A 19,820-nucleotide genomic window follows, 5' to 3' on the forward strand; every position below is an offset into this window, starting at 1 on the left:
ATCCCTGCATAAGTGTGCAGTGCGCGACGTGTGCGTATATAGGTGCACGGCGGCATGTATGTGTGGGGGTAGAGACGCAAGCTTTGAGAGCTACGGGAAGCTCATCTGAATTCACTAATGCTGCCAGAGCGAGAGAACATGGAAGGACTTCTCGGCACAGACTCTCACAGGCTATTTTTAGGCTTCCATCTTCCACAGCGAAAAAGTGGGCGAAAAGTAGGGACCCGATCAATAATTTAAAGTGAGATGATTTGTGATGAATGCAGAAGAGTTTCATCATGTTATCCTCACTTGAAGCCTCAAAGCAGTGTTTGTGACTTGTTTTGTCTCAATGTGATTGCTGTGCATCTTTATTTGATAGCACATGCATTTATTACCATATGACCATAGTTTAGGCTTTGCTTCCAACAAGAGGATACATTTACAGTATATGTTAAGAAACAAAAGCCGATCAAGCAAAGTTTAGAACATTGTCTAGCTAATCTTAGCTTTGCAAATCAACAATTGTTATTTTAATGCTAATCTCTTTTCCACATGAATCACCTCAGACAGTTGATAGCAAAGGGTGTATGGTTATCACAACAGATGGCACAAGCATGTCCAACCAAACATACCCACAAACACAGAAAACCAATTATTCAGAGTCAAAGAACAATGATTGGCTGGTTCCTATGCATGTAATATAAGTGTGGCCTAGTTTAGCCCACAAATGAACAGGATTAGTACAGCCTGGGCATTAATATTGCTTTGGTGATGCTAATCTTTGCAAGTCTGGCAGATTGGATTTGATGAAAATCGGAGCCGTGTCAGGAAATATGTTGACTTTAGTGTTCATCATGTTGAGCAGAGTTTATATGGGGTTTTTTAATTGACTTTGCATCTGTGGTAATAACAAACTTTATACTTGTGTTTCCTTTTGAGGTTTTGTTTAGGGTACCAATTGTTAAATAGTAACAAAACCCCTAGAACACTTTTTTCCTGCTGAAAACCAATGTGCTTGGGTATCAAGTAGTGTTGATTGTTTCTTGTACCACTCTTGACATTTTAGATGGAGTATTTCAATTTTGCATATTTTATTGTAAAAAATTAACAATGACTGCCCTCTGTGGCTGGAAACCCTGCGATTAAAATGGAATGTTGCTATTGGCTGAGAATGGTGTTTTGTGATGTTTTGGTGGCATCCAATGTCACGAACCACCACTGTTGGCCTTGCCCCTCCTTTAAAAACTACCACCTGTGGTGAGTAGGTTGGATAGAGAGCTATAGTGAGTATTGGGTATGTAGTTAGCTTAGAATAGATTGTTCTTTAGACATTTTATAGTATAGACGAGGGGTGTTGAAAAAAATTGATTCCGCGATATATCATGATATTACGTCGCGCAGTTCGTGGATCGATTCACAATACTTCCATATCATTTTTTTTTTTTTTATAACCTTTATTTAACCAGGAAAGTCTTTTCCACTGCAGGAGACATTGTAACTACACAAAGAAGTGCGCTGAAACCTGATTGTATGTTATTTTTTTATTTTAAGATGTTGGCACATGGGATGTTAAAGCCAATGTTTTGAGTGTAAAATATACCAATAAAATATATTACATACATAATGTTCTCATGAAGGTGTACACATTTCCAGATTAGTTGTTTCTTAAGTCATATATTAAAAAATTAAAAATCACAATAATCACCTCATACATACCCCAAGTATAGACAATTATTAAGCTAAAACCTCAGGGTTTAATTACTCTTTAAGTCTAGTGGTTTCTGACTGCATCCTTTAGCTGTTGAGTAGGGCTGCAACTATCGATTATTTTAGTGTTTAGTATTTTTTTTATTAAGTTTTCAGCTCCACTCAGGTATTTTTTATTAATTTATTTTAAATGACTGCTCAATATTGATGGATGTGCAATTCAAAATAAATGTTCTTGCAAGCATAAAATTGTGTTAATTTTTTTTTTATATCCATTTAAAATATTTAAAATCTGCTCTCAAGTCGTGATATTTAGTTTTTTAATATAAGCAAAATACTTATCCGATTAATCGATGTAAATGATCAATACATTTATTTGATTTTAATGCGCCACATTAATTAAATGATTCATCGAGGCAACAAAATGGTAATCAAAGCTTTTTTCTAATCGAATGAATCGATTTGATTTATGAATTATTGCAGCCTTACTGTTGAGTAATTGTAAAAACATGCATTAATCCTCAAAGAATCCTACTGGCCCTTAAAATGCAGTCAGAAGTGTTAAACTACTTAAGAGTTGTTGGTTTTCCCTAAATGAACCTTTGTGTAGATGGTATATGATGATACTGGAGCAGAAGACAGTAGACACACTTTCAGTTTGCATATCGGTCTAACTAGCTAGCTGCCAGACAGCCTGATGAAAAGTGATATAAAAGACGAATGATGTAAAAGACAGAAATGTGTTTTCCTCGGCAATTAGGGAAATCAACCTACTTATTGACATGATATACTGGTATCATGACATCCAGACTGCTGTCTTTTGTATTCTTGTGTTGTGTCCATGGCTGAATCCATATCAAGCCATGCTTCCAGTTCTAGCCTGCTGTCTGTGCTGTCATTTCGGCTTCTGTCCTCTCAATTTACATGTCAGCACTAATGCCCCCAGGCTGCATCTCTCCACCCAAAGCGGCTCCCGTGTTGCCTAACACCCCACAATTATTGTGAAGATGTTTGTAGTAGCCTTACTGTCCCTTAATTTGGTTTCTGGCCTATTTTTTTCAGGAAGGAAAATATAGGTCAATCTTGATGCCTTTTTGTTTGCCTGGGATCATTTATCATTGCAAATCATGCAATTTACCCACAAGGCCTTTGTTTTCTGACACAAACCTTTATGCAAGTTTTGCAAGTACATTAATTGTTTTAAGTGCACATTCAAAGATGTAAAGAACTGGTACTATAAACTAAAAAGTAAAGGTCAACACTTTATTATAGGGAGGACATAAAAAGAGAGGGCAGTGTTACACCTAAGTGAGGGGGAAGGGAACAGGGAGGAGAGACTCAAGGAAGGAAATGGAAAGGAAAGTGAGATGTGATGTTGTAGTTGTGCATATGGTGACAAGTGTGAAGCTTAGGTATAATGGTGGTGGCTGTGAACAGAGGATAGGAGTGAGTGGTTATACCTAAAACGGGCATTTAGTTTAATATATATATATACATTTATATCATATGAGTGTTTCAGTTGTCTTTCATAATCAATGTGCTTCAAAAAAAAAATGTATGTCTGCTTTAGAGATCGGTCATCAGCTGAAATTTTAAAAAAAATTTTTTTATCGCCATCAGCCTTTGAAAATCTCATATCGGTCGACCTCTTCTAAAAAGGAAGGATGTATGAAAAAATTGAATCGGCATTATATCATAGTAATTCACTGCGCGATTATTGTATCGATCCATATGTACAAATGTCTAAATACATTTTTTAGTAATGTTTTTTAACATTATTTGCGCTAACATGCATAGCATGTAAATGCCCGTTCACCAGGTGTCAGTGAACCACATCAGACCATAGACTGTAAAAAGAATGGACGGGACAAGCTGTGGTGGAGTGAAGCTTTTTTATTTTTTTTTAGAGCTCTCCCTGCTGACTGGCTACGGTATAGGTCATAAACCCCCGCCTCCTCAATGATAACAGATGGGATGTTGGTCAAACTGTAAAGTAAAAATACTCGTCACATAATTCTTTTCCAAAGCTAAACTCTGCTGTGATCATTAGTTATTATTAAGTGCTAATTTTTCTGTGAATTTTGTTTTAAACAAGTTATTTGAGGTTGAAAAACCGGATTTTACGTCATATATTACGATGATTGACAGCCGCGGGTCTTGCGTTGCTCTCTTTGTGAATAGCAGTTACATTATGAAGGAAAGCCGAGACGCCATTTAACTTGATCTTTGAGTTGAAAAAAATTGTGGTTTTGTACTAATCTCTACGATCTGAACAAGTCGTTGGTAGAATTTCCAGTGGGAAAGATACTTATGTTCTTGGAGTAGCTGGGCTACGTAACTCATCATGGCAGTACGATAAATGGGCGGGGCGTGTTACTAGGGCTATTCCCCCTGGACCCTACTGCACAGACTCTGGCTCCAAATGACGTCAAATTAGCAAGATGGAAGCGCCCCTAAGCGCCATATATTGGCTTCAAGAATGTTAAGTGGGAACCACTACAGTGCACGCCCACTGCATCAGACCATGTTAAACTACCTCACTCTTCAATGCATTTTAGCTTGGATGTTGATTGCATTTTATTTTCATAAAACATACTGGATACTTTTATAGATGTATGTGTTTACTTAAAAAGAAAAAAAAAAATGAATTTAAGAACTTAACAGAATCAGAATCTGTTGTAGAAGCAAGAGTTAGACTTTTTTAAAAAATGTGATTTGACGGTTTGATAAACATACCACTTATTTTTGTTATTGGTACTTGAATTACAGTTAGTTACCATTTATGGTACATATTCTTGCAAGTAAAAAAAGGAATAAATAAATAGTATTGTATGCAGTTTGGTACTTGTAAACGTGAAATTTGTAATCATTGATATTGCGATGTATATCGTATTGTTTAGTATTGGGATATATCGTATTGTGATGTGAATCGTATCGTATCATCTGATTCATGGCAATACACTTTTGCCAATAAGTAAAAGTGGTATCAAATGTGTGTGTAATCCCTTACAAAAACAATAACAACAATACTTGAAACTTTTTGGTGTCAAAGATAAGTTTTCATTTCATTGCTGACTTTGTTTTCACAGAAGATAGTAGTGGAGTGTGGATATGTAACATATTGGTGAAGTTTGTCTTTTTGTACTTGAGTAGCCGAGTTCCTGTCAGTACTTTGTCCATCAGTCCAGCAACGCCTAAAGACCCCTGTGACTGTGTTTGAGTTTAGGCACTGTTGTATGTTTTGTTTTTAAAAAAGAATGTCATCCCCGTGGAAAAATAGGCTGGCTGACTGACTCACCGTGTGTCTGACTGCCTGACTGAGAGCTGTCTGTCTGTCAGCCTTTACATATGAACTTCAAATCGCAGCTCGGCAACACCGAGCATGTAGCCGCCAAAGGCAAGGCTTTACACTGTCATCGGCACCACGCAGCTGCCTCTGGGTGCTGCGCCATGTGACATTAAGTGAGATCGATCCCCTCCACACCTCAAGGAGCTGCCTTGCTGCACACAGTGTTCTTTGTGATGCTATAACCACTGTCTCAGAAAGTAGAAAGGAACCTTTATCGCACCTGTAAGTCACTGACAATGGGCTGATCACCAGTTTTTCCTAAACTTTAATAACTGTCTACCCACAGTCACTGAAGTATCAAACTTTAACACCGTATCAGGCGAGGGATTCTTCCAAAGAGATGCACGTACATGGTACTTTGAAGCCTTATCTCCTCGCTTTTAACTCTTATATTACTGCTGGAATGTCACAATAAAGAAGGCATGCTGCACACCTAATTATTTTAGTAGTTTTCTTTTTAAATATACTGCCACAGTGTGTTAAATGTCTGTGAAATGTAATTATTTGTTTAAGTGGGATGAATTTTGATTGTTCTAAAGGTTCATTAATAAATAACAAAATTGCATAGACGCTCTTGTACATACAGTTTGCTTATTTTGAGAGTTATACATTCAAGGTGGAATTACATTACAATGATAATGTCAAAGTAAAATAGATAAAATACAAGCTAGACAAAACTTCATCAGAAAAGCCTCACATTATTTGTTTCAAAATTTTCCAAATTATGTATCAGGGTATACACATTTCTGCATCACGTTACACTTTTCCGTTTCATAATTTTTCCCTATTTAGATGATTACATCCTGAAATCATATACAACATGCTAAATAGGGTAATAGAGTCAACTATAGTGCTGTTAATTTAACATTTTGTATGCTTCAGATGATTTACAAAATCTTACTTTGCAAGAGGAATGTTAGCCACATAGCTAAACCCTCAGCCACCTGTTTAATGGGCAAAACACCATGAAAATATGGGATTTGGTCCCAAAACATTGTTTGTGAAACGTTTAATTCCTGCCAACTGGCTAATCATCCTTACGTTTTGGACAAAATCCCGCAGAGCCCTGTGATTGGAGCTACGTTTCTGTCATGATGTGTCACAAGGTAAACCTATCACCTGATGTGCTGATACAACATCCGCTCAATCATCGGTCTTTGTACCAGTGGGTTTTTTCTTAGATTTGAACCCAGTCATGATAATCTGAACCACTTCCTTATCACAACACATAACACACTTCAGATGAAACTCTGCATTAATTTAATACATTTTAATTCAAAGATAATTTGATCACTGCTTACAGAGGATATACAAAGTCTACACACCCCTGTTTAAATGCCAGGTTTTTGTAATATAAAGAATATATATAAAAAATGACACCAAATTAAATAATTGAGCAACGTTTTTCACCTTTAATGTGTCACATTTGTGATACAAATTTGACACATTTGTCCATTTATCACACATTCTAGACATTCAATCACCATTAGGTGTAATTGAGTGATATAATCCGAAAAGAAGCATGTGAGGCATTTTTGTGTCATGTTGGGGCCCATTTTTCAGTTTTTTCTGTCCGTTTCTCATGTTTAAGGAAAATCAACGCCCTAAATATTCAATGCGGGTCTATCCAAATATAGCTCAGGGTTGGAGCTTAGTCAGGGAGGAATGCTGGGTACACCTTAGCCTGTCTATCATTAGACTCAAAACTCCTCCAATCCCTTTAGAAAATAATCCAGAAAGATTTCAGGATGTGGGATGGACAAGCTACTGTATGTATTTGTATGTTTGTACTTGCTGAGCATTAGGCCTGAATGCATTGTGGAAAGCTCTTTGTCTGTTGTGAATGTCAGAGCTTTTTAAGTTGCACTTATCTTAACCATTTGTTAATCATCCTCCCCTTAAAGAAGAGCAAGGTAGCAGTATTATAACTAGTGCTGTCAAAAGATTAAAAAGATTAATTGATTATGCTTTTTGATTAATCTAGTTAATCACCTAAAAATTGCTGAGAAATGCCCTCAACTTGAAGTATTTTCATTAGAGGTCGACTGATATATGGACTTTTTTCAATATCGTTGAGATGTTAAGAGTTCTATTGGTGTATTTGATTTAATTCTAATATATACATTTATATCATGAGTGTTTCAATTGTCTTTCATAATCAATGTGTTTTAAAAAAAAAAGTATATTGGCTTTTTCTTTAATCGGTATCTGCATCGGCCTATGACAATCCCGTATTGGTCGACATCTAATTTTCATTTAAATTACATTATTGTGGTAGATGGAAAGATTGATGTATAACAAAGTGGCTTTATAAAGTCATTGATTGTTTTTAACAGACTTGTAGACATTTACATTCCTCAGTATGTGAATTTTTTCTTCTTTGTTCATTTGGATTTAAAATTCAGGTTTTTTTTCTTTATAATGGAGAATACAAAGCTCTCATTCATCTCAAGTTTTACTTTGTGTTCCTACACATCTATTTATGTTGAATAATGTATTGGAAATACTTTCCACCAAGTTTTTTAGTTCAAGGACAATAATGTTAAACAGAGATAAAAAGTAGTTTGTTTCTCTGTCTCTGATAAAGCCTTCTCTTAGACTACATCTCTGTTTCCTAATGCACATGAGAGTAATAATGACCATCATAATTAGCCTGCTTTTAAAGATGTTGGTTGTGACTTGGGCAGACGGTCGGACCATATGGAGAGAACTGTGTGAAGATATGTCAGTTGTTTTTCAACCAACTACAGAGAAATACTCTTTACTGCTAACCTGCTGGAATCAAATCTGTGTAAATCATTCTCAAATGCTTTTGTAAATAAAAAAAAATCTGGGTCACATTGTGGATTTCAACTTATCCTTAAGTTTTTACAGCCTATTTCTGTCTCAGCATATGCTCTTGTGTTATTGTGTTGCCACAGCTGAGCGGAACACAGTGAGGAGAAAGTTAGAGCCAAGCCTGTCTTGGGAGATGCTGGTTTGTTTTTTTTCCCATTGCTTTGGAGGCTAACACATCCCTACAAACATCCGGCGTGTGTGTTATGTTGAAGATGCAGTCATGCGAAGCTGGTGTTTGACATAATGTTGGACCAGTATGGAGTCTGACTGGGAATATCAACGCTGATATGTGGTGATACACAGAGGCTGTCACAAAGGTTGCATCCATATGCTGTGCCACTCATTCGTGAAGCTGTGAAATTGGGTTGCATCCCAACTAGCCTGGAGACGGCATCACTTTCACTTCTCTTTCTGTCTCTCTCGTCTCCCCCTCTCCTTCTTCCTCTCTCTCTCTCCCTCAGCCTCTCTCTTTTTCAGCTCATCCCACCAATGCGTTTTTCTCACATAGCTGGAAAGACAAAACAACTAATGTGGCAATAATAGGGTCACATCATCTCCTTGCTGCGCGCTCTTTCTTCTCATTCCAGCTGAGACTGTTGTTTATCTTCTTCAGATGTATCTGTAGGAATGGCTCCGAAATCCCCCAGGCCAACATCTCTCACATGTGAAGCCTGCCAGTTGGGTTTTTTGGCTCATATAGTAGATTCTACTTTTGTAGAGGTTGTTTTTCTTTTTGTTTATTCATGTTTCAATGCATTGGAATTTAATTTGATCACTTCTTCACCAATATCGACCTATTTATAACCTCAATCTACATGTGTCAAACTCAAGGCCCTTTAGGGCATCCAATTCAGCCCACAGCTATTGTTATTGTTTAAATTACCAAATAATTCACTTGTAGAAATCTCCAGTTCACAAAATCATTAAAACTCCACAATATTTTTTTAAGGTCTCGAAGTTTTCCCAGGCTTATATTACATGAATGCAGTCATTTTTGTTCACAAATTATAGAAAGAAATCTAAATTTTTCAAAAAGTCTTGCTATTTCTCACAAATCCACAAAATTCCACAAAAATTGATTACAAAATCAATAATTTTTTAAGTGAAGATCCTGCAGGGATTGACATTCAAGATCACACAATGGCAAAATTGCTCTTTTTTCCTCCACCTATTACCTGGGGCCCACTTAAGAACAAACCGGTCCGTATTTGGCCCCTAAACTAAAATGAGTTTGACACCACTGCCCTAAACAGTTTTTACAGGTTTGACAAGCTTCTATATGTACTTATTAGAAGATTTATGCTGAATGAAAAGTCTTATGTGGATTAATAATCCTTATATTGATTTTTAAAGATGAGGCTTATTTACATTTAAAGAACCAGGGGTCCCCATCTTGTAATAAGTATGATAAGTTGACGATGATGGTTTAGTTTTAACTGTGTTGACTTTTTACACGACTCAGCCAATGAACTCAGTTTGTTTAACACTGGGGGAAAAAACATTTGTCAATGTCCGCTTAACATTTCTTCCTTAAAAACTTTATTTGATGTAACCTTGGTGTGTATGCTCATAATCTGCATAATTTCAAAGCACTGGACAATTTTCACCCATGTCCGCTGCTGTATATGCACACGTTATAGAAATGAGGCACACAAACTGATTTATTCTCCCTTTAATTCACTCTTAAACATTTTTTCTGACTGTTGTGAATGAATTAATGCACTGCTGTACCACCAACAAATCTACTGAAGGTGGTTAGTTGTAGAAACAGGACTTCAAGAAAATGTTTAAGATAACTAAACTAAACTAAAACTAAATTTGTCTGTGTGTATTTGCTATAATGTGTGCATGCATACAGCAGCTAACACAGAGAACAGTTTAAAGTCGTGCTTAAAAAAAAAAAAAAAAAGGCAGAATATAAGCGTACACGTTGCGGTTACATAAAATAAAGTCTTTGATGTTTGATGATGGGAATGTTGATAATTCAGTGTTACATTTGAAATGTTTAAAGAAGCCGAGGATGAATTTTAAAATTAGCTTTTATCAGAGGAGGAAAAGGACGATGATTACCGACATAACCAAACCCATTAAAGCAAAACTGAATTATATCCTTGGAGATGATAAAACATGAGATAAACAATCTGCACGTTTGTGTCTTATTTTGACTTTGTCAATGCAAACCAAGCCACAAACATATTGAGTCAATAGGCTACGCAGTGTAAAGTTAAGACAGTTCAGCCTCAACCCATCATGCTTTGCGTGCCATTTAAGATGGTTACTCCCTGGATCGTTGAATGACCAATTTTAGCACAGATCTTTTAAGTACATTTTGAAGCTAATAGGTCAAACTTGTAAAAACAGTGCAGGGTCAGGTTTCTTGAAAAGACATTATTTACGCCTCTAAGTTTTAGTGTTCAGCATCTGTTATGAACTTGTACAAAGTTTAATCAACCATTAGCATGATTTACCTTGTCTAATTTAATCTCTGTAGTTTGATGGGCTGGTTTTAATTTCCCTCTAATGTATAATCCCCATTTGGAACAACGCACTGTGACCAATCCATATTGGTGGTTTTAAGGACCATATCGTGGTTTAAGAAGTTCTCCATTCTTCAAATCTCTGCTTACTAAATCAGCATGAAATGTAATGCTATTTGCGGGCTGCAGACTTAGACTTGATAGCAAAAAATGTTTTAACTGTCTGAGTGTTTTTTTTCTGCTGGCCTTTGAAAGATGCCAGTGAATCTACTTACTGCTTTGATTATAAGTGAAGGCCTGGGCCTCCTCCCGGCCAGAATAAGACTACTGATCCAGAAGTAAAACGATGACCACTGCAGTTATTCCTCTTTTAGGTGATTCAACCCCCTCCGCTAGTTTTGTGCAGCCCCCCTCAACTCCTCCATCTTTACCGTACCCTCCCTCGGAGAATAAAAAAGACTTCTTGTTCTGACAATAGACATTTTTGCCATATGTTGGCTTGACATCTTCATCAGGTTCACAGCAGGTTACCTTAGTTAACTTTCACTCCACTGCCTGATGGGATTTTCTCCAATCAGCCGGGGCTCAAAGTCTAGACGGCCTGCGAGGCAGGGTACTGCCAGCCCCGTGCCCACAATGGCTTTATTGTGGAGGCTCAGGAGCTGTAGCTTCCTCTAGTTACAGCGAACTGGTGAGTGCTAAAACAATGCTTTTGTCTAAGGGCGTGCGAGCGGGTCTTAATCCACTACAACTGTGAAATAAACCTCTCTGAGATGAGAGCGAGCAAGAGAAATGGAGTGAATGAAATCTTTGCCAAGGAGGTTAGAGTGCAGCAGTTTAACCCCTGGCCATGTGAGAGGGAGGAGAGGAGGTAAAAGGAGTGAGAGAATGGAGGAACAAGGAGATGTAGACGCTACATCTCTTCATCTTTGGAGCACGGATGGAGGCGAGGGGCTGCCGGTGGCTTTCTCATGCCTCTCTTCTCACCGGAGAAGCTGCTGTTCACCATATGGGATTTAGCCTCTCTTAACAAACAGGCCTCCTATTCACCATCAGCACACATTCAGTCATTCGTGGGATGAGGTGAAAAAAGAGCATTTCTTATGCCTTTAAAACATTGGAGAGCCTGAAGTGTTTGATTCACATTGTATAGAGAATTATAAGCCAGAGTCTTTTATCTAAACGTGTATTCACTCTGGATTTAGGGTCAGTTTTTTTCCCATTTTCCTGAAGTCTTACTCACTTTTAAGGCAGACCTATGCATTCAGGCTACTTGCATTGAGCTTCTATAGAAGCACTGGCCTGTCCTCTAAGTGAACTTCATGTTTATCATATACTTTCCACAGTTCGAAAAAGCTATTTTTGTACAGCTCGCTGTCATTTAAAAAGTGTAGAATTTTCCTTTTTTTTTTTTTTTTTTTTTAAGCTTGGTGACAAAATGTGTTGAAGTTGAATAAGTTATTGTGCTGCACTGGGCAGTGAGAGGTTTTTGACACGTTAGTGCAACGTGCCAAATTCCTCTTCCAGCCAGCAGCATTAAGAATGACTTCCTCTGCCAACAGCTTCTTTTTAGCCTACTTGAAAATCGGAAGAAGTTTGAAAAAGCACAGATTTATGCCAAGATGAACATGCCAGCATTTTTCATTTTTAGCCTACTTGGATGTGCCAATAGTTACAGATATGTGGGGAGAACTGAAGAATTGAGAGGTCAGGTGGTAGGCACACTTCTCTCATTTCTTAGGACATTTATATTCAAAGTTGCTGGTTTATTCTCTTTAATCTTATTGTGTTTGATGAGCCACCTGAGCTTGTAGGAGAGAAACGATGTCAGTTGAGGCAGCGGTTTTCCTCCCACTCAACAAGAGCGTCCATCTTTTCCCTCACCTACTCTTTCCTCCTTCTGCTCTTTTTTTTTTAAACCCTGGCTCTCACTTCCAAGCTCCCACAACTTATTAATATTCCTTTATTTAACAACTCCCAAAAATTAGCCACAGTATACACTTTTTAAAGCAACGATGGCCTCCTTCTTACCAGCATCTGTGTCGCAGCTCAGAGGCTGTCTTGGATGTCCCCGGTGTGACTGTTGGAGGGTAGCCATGCTTGAAGCCCTCAGGGATCAAAGGACAAGCTTCTGGATTGTAAATATTCCCTCCCGAGCCTGCTTCCTGTCTGTAAACATGGTTGCACATAGTACACATTTGCAAACGGTTGCACACAGAGGGCAGTGGTCACTCCTCGACTCATGTCCATTTTCTCAGGTGTGAATGGAGGAATCTAACTCATAATAGGTGATTCAATTCAATTCTCACCCTATGAATATGTTTACACAGCACCAGGGTGAAATATGCTGTTGGTTCTTGTCACCCTGTCACTGCAGATGGTGTCTCATTAAATGGACCATAATCATATCACTGGAGCAGCTCTTTATAGATTTGGTCAACTAAATGTAAAAAATAAAATAAAATTTGACTATTTTGAATTTTATACAGTACTTTGAGAGCCATGAACTAGGCGTAGATGCCCAACCAATGGATGGATGCAGATAGCTGATTGGCCAGTTTAAACACTACTTTACGCATGTCCAGTTAATTGCCTTAATGTATCTATTATAAATGACATGAATTGGATGACTGAGAACCTTCACAGATTCAAGTCAGTTTTTGAGAAAAAGCATAAAGTAAAACAATAAAGTACCCTTTTATCAGGGGGTTCAAATATATGGCACATTGGCCAGAACTCTCCATTATAGGATTTATTTTGGTCTGTGGTATAAGTTTGTTTTAAAAGAAAAAAGTAGCCCCTTTAATAATCGGAAACAAAATGGTTTATGGTTCAACAGTGTGATTTGCAATGTACAAATATTACAATGAGGCATATTTTTGTTAGAAAAGCACATACTTATGATTGAAAAATGTGTTTTTCGTCATGCACAGCAAATATTAATTTGGTCTGTGTGTAACCTTTGGTGTAAAATTAAAATGTGTTTGACAGTCCAGCCTAATATCTGTATTGCATATTTCCACTTTAATGAGTAATATGCAACCTTCAGATATAATCCTTGAATTGATTGATTTTGATATTATTCTAGACCAAAGTTGCATTTAAATATTCCAATTTCTTGTACTCAAGCAAATTCAGATGCATTAACTAAGCTACTATCTTGTTCTCGACCTGGATAAGTAAGAACTTTCTCTACCCATTAAACTGTTCTTACTCATTATTGGAGTCAAAGGTTTTCATACATTTATACAATCCATTTATTTGTGTTCTGTTGAAGTAATAACGGGCCTACTTGCATAAATATCAGGCTGCAGAACATAGTTTTAGTTTTGGCTGCTTGGAGGTTTTCCTTAGTGTCATATCGCCTCGAGGTATTGATACTGGCACTCTCTTTGTAAAATCTCAAAAACTTCTGACCATCTGTGCATGAAGCCTAAAAGGTAAAAAGCGCTTGACCTCTGGAGCATGAATGAAACACACACCCTGTATTTTTTCTCAAAAACTTCAAAACCTATGCCATTTCAATGCTTGATATTATGTGTGTATATGCTTAGTAGATATTTTTAGGAAAGAAAGAAAATTGTAGCATTAGATTTTACATGGTCACACAGTGTGCCAGTGCGCGTGCATGTGTGTTTTTGGAGGAGGGGAGGCTGAATTAACCAGTGCTGGATCTGTCATGGTGACATTTGTGTCCCCTGGCGGAGCAGCAGGGGTGCTCTTCACCTCTGTAACCTTCAACTTTCAGCCCTAACCCCCCTCAGGCCCCCTCTTGCGTCCACCACACGCCCTGTGCACCCAAAGGGATTTGTGTAGGATACAAGAAAGTGAAAAAATAAAAAAATGAAAGAGAGAGAAATGGAGAAAGAAAGGGTGGGGGTTGCAGAAATACCAAACGCAGTGGAGAGGAGAGGAAAGCTTTTGAATAAAGAACTGAAATAAGCATTAAAAAGTAAGAGGAACGACGGGCACCAAAGGCAGCAGAAATGTGAAGACACAATGAAGATTGGTGGAAAATACAAAACAATGGAAATGAGATGGAAAGTGTGAGGCAATGGAATATGAAATAAGAGAAGAGTAATGGATTAAGTGAGTGTAAGGAAAGACAGGATGGTGCAGCACCAAGAGTTGGAGTAGTTGGTATATGAGCTCTGAAGTTCTCACATGTCCTCAGCTACAGAAGACAAATGTCTTTCTGTCATGATGGCTGGCCTCAGGTGTTCTTTATTCATACAGCTTTACATCACTGACACTGACTCTACAACACCTTCTAATATTTCTAGTCACCATCCAATCTGTGGTTGGTCTAACTAAGCAGTTCATTGGTCATATAAAATGACTTATGTGTGCTAATATAGAAGCTTTCTTAGAAATGTGCAATAGAAGTTTCTATACAAGGATTATATTTGTCTTCAGATCTGATCTTGCCTTAAACGTCGAGTTAAAATTAGCTTAGTTTTCTGGTTTAAATGTGGGGGGAAAAAGGACTGAAAAGGTACATAACGGTTAGTATTGTGCCGATACTGATACTAGTATCGGTAGGGGCCCTCGATACGGCAGTAAAAGGCTGGCACTGGTATCGGCAAGTACTAACTTAACATGCCAATGTCATTTACAGCATCAAACTCTTCTTCAAATGCAGCAACTTTTGTTTTTCTCTCTCCCAACTCTCACTGCTGCCCTGACTCCTGATCACAGAAACTTATATTGTTACGTGTTCAGTGCATGGCGAGGCAAGCTATCGCTATTGGCTTAAGCTATGGCTATTTAACCAATCACGTTTTCTTGTTGCTGAAAAACAAACAAACGTTGCTACACACGAGAGAAAATGTCCTCGATTTCATGGACCAGTGAAAAACATATCTCGTTTTGGCATCGGGTAAAAAAAAATGGGTATTGAAACCACACTGACGATTGCAAAGAAATGTGTTGCACATTTCATCAATGGTAGTCCACCATTATCACAAGAATCCTTTTTCTCGTAATTTCTCTCCTTATCTTCCAAACCTAGTGTTGCTCTCTTGTGGGACCCTTCCCATCCTCTCACCCAGCAAACAAGCATAAAATGGCTCCAACAGTGGCAGATCATAGGCTAGAGAAAGGGAGGGGTTCATGGTCGGAATTGGACTGCAGCACTTTGAGCTTGAGCTGTGCTGCTCTTTTCAGGAAAGGGCCCATGAAATTATCCAACAGGATTATTTAAGGCATCATGGATTTTGCTGCGTCCTGTCACCCATGTGTCCATTGTATTCCCTGTCTGTCCCTGACAGCCTGGTGTGCATGAGCCATGAAGCTACTCCTCACATTGTGTGGCACTGCCAACCATTCTTAGTGATGTGGCAGTTTCCTCATCGGATTTCATGAAGATCTGAAGTGTTTGTATGTCGCCAGCTGAAGCCATAGTTCACCATTCCGGTAGTTGACATCATTCAGTGTGGTTTTTGTAGGATTTGTACTTGCACGCGCTTTTGGGCCTTTTTGGCTTGCGAAAAGCTGGTCTCCTCAAACACTTGCTGCTTCTGCCACCTTCACATATTGACCTTGGAGCTGTGGTAGCCATGTTTACCAGAGACCCTGTGTTCAGCTGGGTGACTACCTCCTTTCAACCACGTGGCAAAAGCTTAAGAGGAATTTGGCTCTTGATGTTGACTGGATGCCACCTCTAAGAGATGTGAAGACTATGTTGAGTTTATCTTTAGAAGTCATTTACATGTTTATTCAATGGTTTTCATTGACCCCAGTACTGTCAAAGTGGGCATCTTTTATTTGAACAATGCAAACTCACGTACTCAGACATATTTGGTTTTCTCTGCTTTTGGGTTGTATGTCCAAGGAAAAGAAAAGTGCTTTTTCTTTTTTAATCTTGTCAAAAACTCTTTTAAATTGAGTGCATAGAATGTTCATTTAGGAGATCTGTAAAAAAATGTCCTGAATCAACTATGATTAAAATAAGCCTTATTTCCAATATAGAACATTCTTGAAATAGAAATTAGCAACAGTGCTTCTCAGCTAGAAACATGTGGTTTCAAACCCTTCTTCCTACAGTCAGAAAACATCTAAATTGAGTAAATGTTGTATTTACTTGGAGTGTAAAGGTAAACTTGCATGTTTGTGTGATTAAGTTTTCTCAGGTCTTTCCCAGTACTTTCGGCAAAGTATGAGATTTTAACATATATATATATATATATATACAGCATATATATATATATGAACTACAGCAATTACATTTAAAATAATAATTATTTGTTTAGCTTTAATTGTTAAAACTGTTAATCATGAAAAATGCTTTTAGTTAAAGATTTACGTTTTGTCACCTAAACATTGCGTCTTGTATCATTGTAGGAATATTGAGACACAAAAACTAAAGTGGGTGTTATCGAGACTTCCATAAACGAGTATGATTTGGTGGAATATAGATTTGCATATACAGCAGATACTGCCTAGACACCCTCTCTCTTGTCTTTCACTATGCGCTGCTGTGTGTGTGTGTGTGTGTGTGTCTGTGTGCGTGCGTGCAGAGATTCTCAGCAGCCACCCTTGCCCCCACCCTTCTCATTAATATGTATGTGTTCTGAGGCAGCTAGCGAAGACGGTGTGTTTCTCACCCGCTGATTAATGCTGTCTGTCAATTACCTCTAGATCCAGCCGTGCTGTGGAGCTTCCCCCAGGACCACACAGACCAGGTTGGAACACACTCTACTTTTTCTCTCCTCGCTCTCTCCATCCAAATCCCTCACTCGTTCACTGTTACAGACAACCTTTACCACCTCCTCTTCTCCTATCTCCCATCCTCTCCTAATGCCCTCACTCACCCTGCCCTCCTCTGGTAACTTCCCCCAACACCTATCACCACCACCACCACCAGCAACACTTCTCCCGTGCTTCCTCCTCCTCCTCCTCCTTGTCTCTGTCTCTCCCTGTCTCACTGTACGTCTGTTGTTGGTAATGAAAAGCAGTGAGCAGGTCTTCAATAACCAACGAATCAGTAATTATCATGCAACCGTGACAGGAATACACACCTCCGTTTTCCCCCCTTTTCTTTTTCTCACTCCATTTTTATCCCTCATTCTCTTGCTCTGCCTGCCTCCTTTTGTTCACATTATACCATTAGTGTATTTGTTTTCAATCTGAAAGCCCAAAGGCGGCCTTTTGATTCACTTTGTTAATTCACCGCGTGGTAAATAATGCAGCAGGCCTCGAAAGTTGTTTCCTTCGTATTTCTCATTAGCCGTTTTTCTTTAAGAAAAAATGGGGAATATTTATATTAGCTTTGCAATCAACGTCTCCAATAAAAGCTGTCATCTGCATCTTTTTATTCCAGCAGTTATATTTATTGTCAGTCAATCCTGTGCATAGTTGGTTACAGATAGTTTCCAATGTTTAGTTTCACCCAGGTGTGTCTGGAAGATTGGTTGATGTACTGCCTTCTTACCCAGTCAAACAGATTGGTATTGGCTGTAAAAGACGACCTTGTAAAGTTAATTGGTTTGGAAGCATAAAGTGACAAGTCCATATTGAACACAGCTTGGTTAAAGGCAGCTTTGTTATTGAAGTAGTATTTGGTGCTGGTGGGGATTCTCAAACCATTTAAAGGGGCCGCTAAAGATCAAAAGTGTTGTTTTTTTGGTGCTTCTTACATAATTGTTTGCCTAAGGTGCAATGATTTTTGAATATTTGTGGTAACAGTCTCATGTGACTTCTTTCCTCTTCTGTTTACAAATAATCACTGCTTGTAAAAAATGGTTCAAAACAACACTAGATTGTTCACAAATGTGAATTATCCCTCATGCCAATCACAGATTTTTATCAGGTGTCCCTGGGGCACAATACACGCACTTGACATAACAGGCTTTCATTTAAAAGGCCTCGTCTTTACCCCCTTAAAATACTCCACCCCAGCAGGGCGTCTTTGTTTCTCTCTCTGGCTTTGCCTTCAAAGTATAATAGTTTAGTTCTAACTTGATCAAAATGATCACACATGCTTTAATAGAGGATGTGACTTCGCTTCGCTAGATGAGGTTGAATCGCAGTTTTGTTACTCTAGTTTTTGATGAGTCTTGCTCCCTGACGGTTTGTGTTCTTGTGCATTTCTGTGCAAACGTCTGACAGTTTGCCTAAGATCAGTAGAAGACAGAGATTTGACGGAAGACAAAATGAAGCGTGCAGGGTATTATTTGAGCGCCAAAAGTAACTGCAGCACAGGACAGATCCAGGAAGGAACCACTGGACTGATGACTGCATCAGCACATCAACCAAGATAGCAGAAAATAAATGGACTAGAGAGTAGAATAACTTTATGTGGGCTGGTTTGTATTTCCACATTGCGATATATGTTGTAATTTTAAGTAGCACTTCTTTCCTCTCTGATCCATGTTGAGGAATAAATGGACTTGTAGAAAGATGCTTTAGGCGATGTCTGCTCGCCCGACAGAAACCACAGCCTGCTTTCAGAATAAGAGTTAAAAAGCAGTGTGAGCAGCAGATAATATTACCAGACTCACAAAGATAGGAACAGGAAATGGTAGCTATAAAAACTATTGTTTTGGATTTGACATTAGCTTCATCCTTTTCTCTCCATTAGCCCCCTACAACCTCACTTTCCTTTGATTCTGTTGTTGACCAGATCGTTTGTGTAGATAAGATGGCCCTTAAGATGGCTAGTTAGTGTGCTGTGTACAGAGCCATTGGCCCTTTCCCCCATAAACATAAAGGCTGTATTCACAGGCCTCATTACCAGGATTAAGGTTTTGTTCCTCCATTGTGATGGCGAGAGCTGGAGTCCTCTCTAACCAAAGTCTCCTTCCCTGTCTGTGGGCCGAGCTGGCCAGCATATGGCAGCAGCAGCAGCAGCAAACAGTCTCTGCTGAGGGGCTCAGGGCTCAGAGCAAGGCCTCCTTTTGTTTAGGCTGTTATTGTTGCTCTGCGTAGTGACATTTGTAGGCCGTAGGATTGGGGTAGAGGGGTTAGTCTACCCCTGGGGAGAAGGGGAGTGAGAGAGGAGACAAGAACGAGAGAGAAAAGGATGGAGGAAGGAAGATGAGGGGGGGTGAATACATGCAGACAGACAGAAGTGTGGATTATGGAAATATGGATTGATTTTTTTTTTCTGTTCGGTGGTAGAATAGAAAGCTCAAAGGAGAACAGACTGCAGGCTGGCTTGCATGCAGGGGTGGTGCTCAGGAAATATGAAGTGAGGGGCGCTTGCTCCTCTCCTTCCTCTTTACTTTCCTTTTTTCCCCCCCTCACACTCCTCCTCTTCCTCCCTCAGCGCATGAGATTCATGATACCCTGGTCATCCACAGATGCCCCTTAGATGTAGAGAAAGAAAAGTGGAAAAAGAGGAAGAAATTGATGGCAGAAAGCATATATTAGAATTGTCGGAAGAGATTATTTTTTTCACTTTTTCTTTTTTTTTTTTTTTAAATGAAGCAGACAGATGGAAATGTGTCCATTTACTCTCTGATCTC

General features: G+C 38.7%; 1 protein-coding gene across 2 annotated transcripts in view; it reads left to right on the forward strand.

Moving 5' to 3' along the window:
- Window positions 1–19,820, forward strand: part of dennd1b (DENN/MADD domain containing 1B) — a 134,948-nt gene that overhangs the window by 13,680 nt on the left and 101,448 nt on the right. For both annotated transcript variants that reach the window (XM_028445597.1, XM_028445598.1), the window contains exon 3: window positions 16,993–17,036. In XM_028445597.1, the coding sequence (XP_028301398.1) occupies window positions 16,993–17,036 (44 nt within the window). The remainder of the gene's footprint in view (window positions 1–16,992; window positions 17,037–19,820) is intronic.

The sequence above is a fragment of the Gouania willdenowi genome, chromosome 4, assembly GCF_900634775.1.
Source record: "Gouania willdenowi chromosome 4, fGouWil2.1, whole genome shotgun sequence".
In the NCBI taxonomy this organism is placed as follows: domain Eukaryota; kingdom Metazoa; phylum Chordata; class Actinopteri; order Blenniiformes; family Gobiesocidae; genus Gouania; species Gouania willdenowi.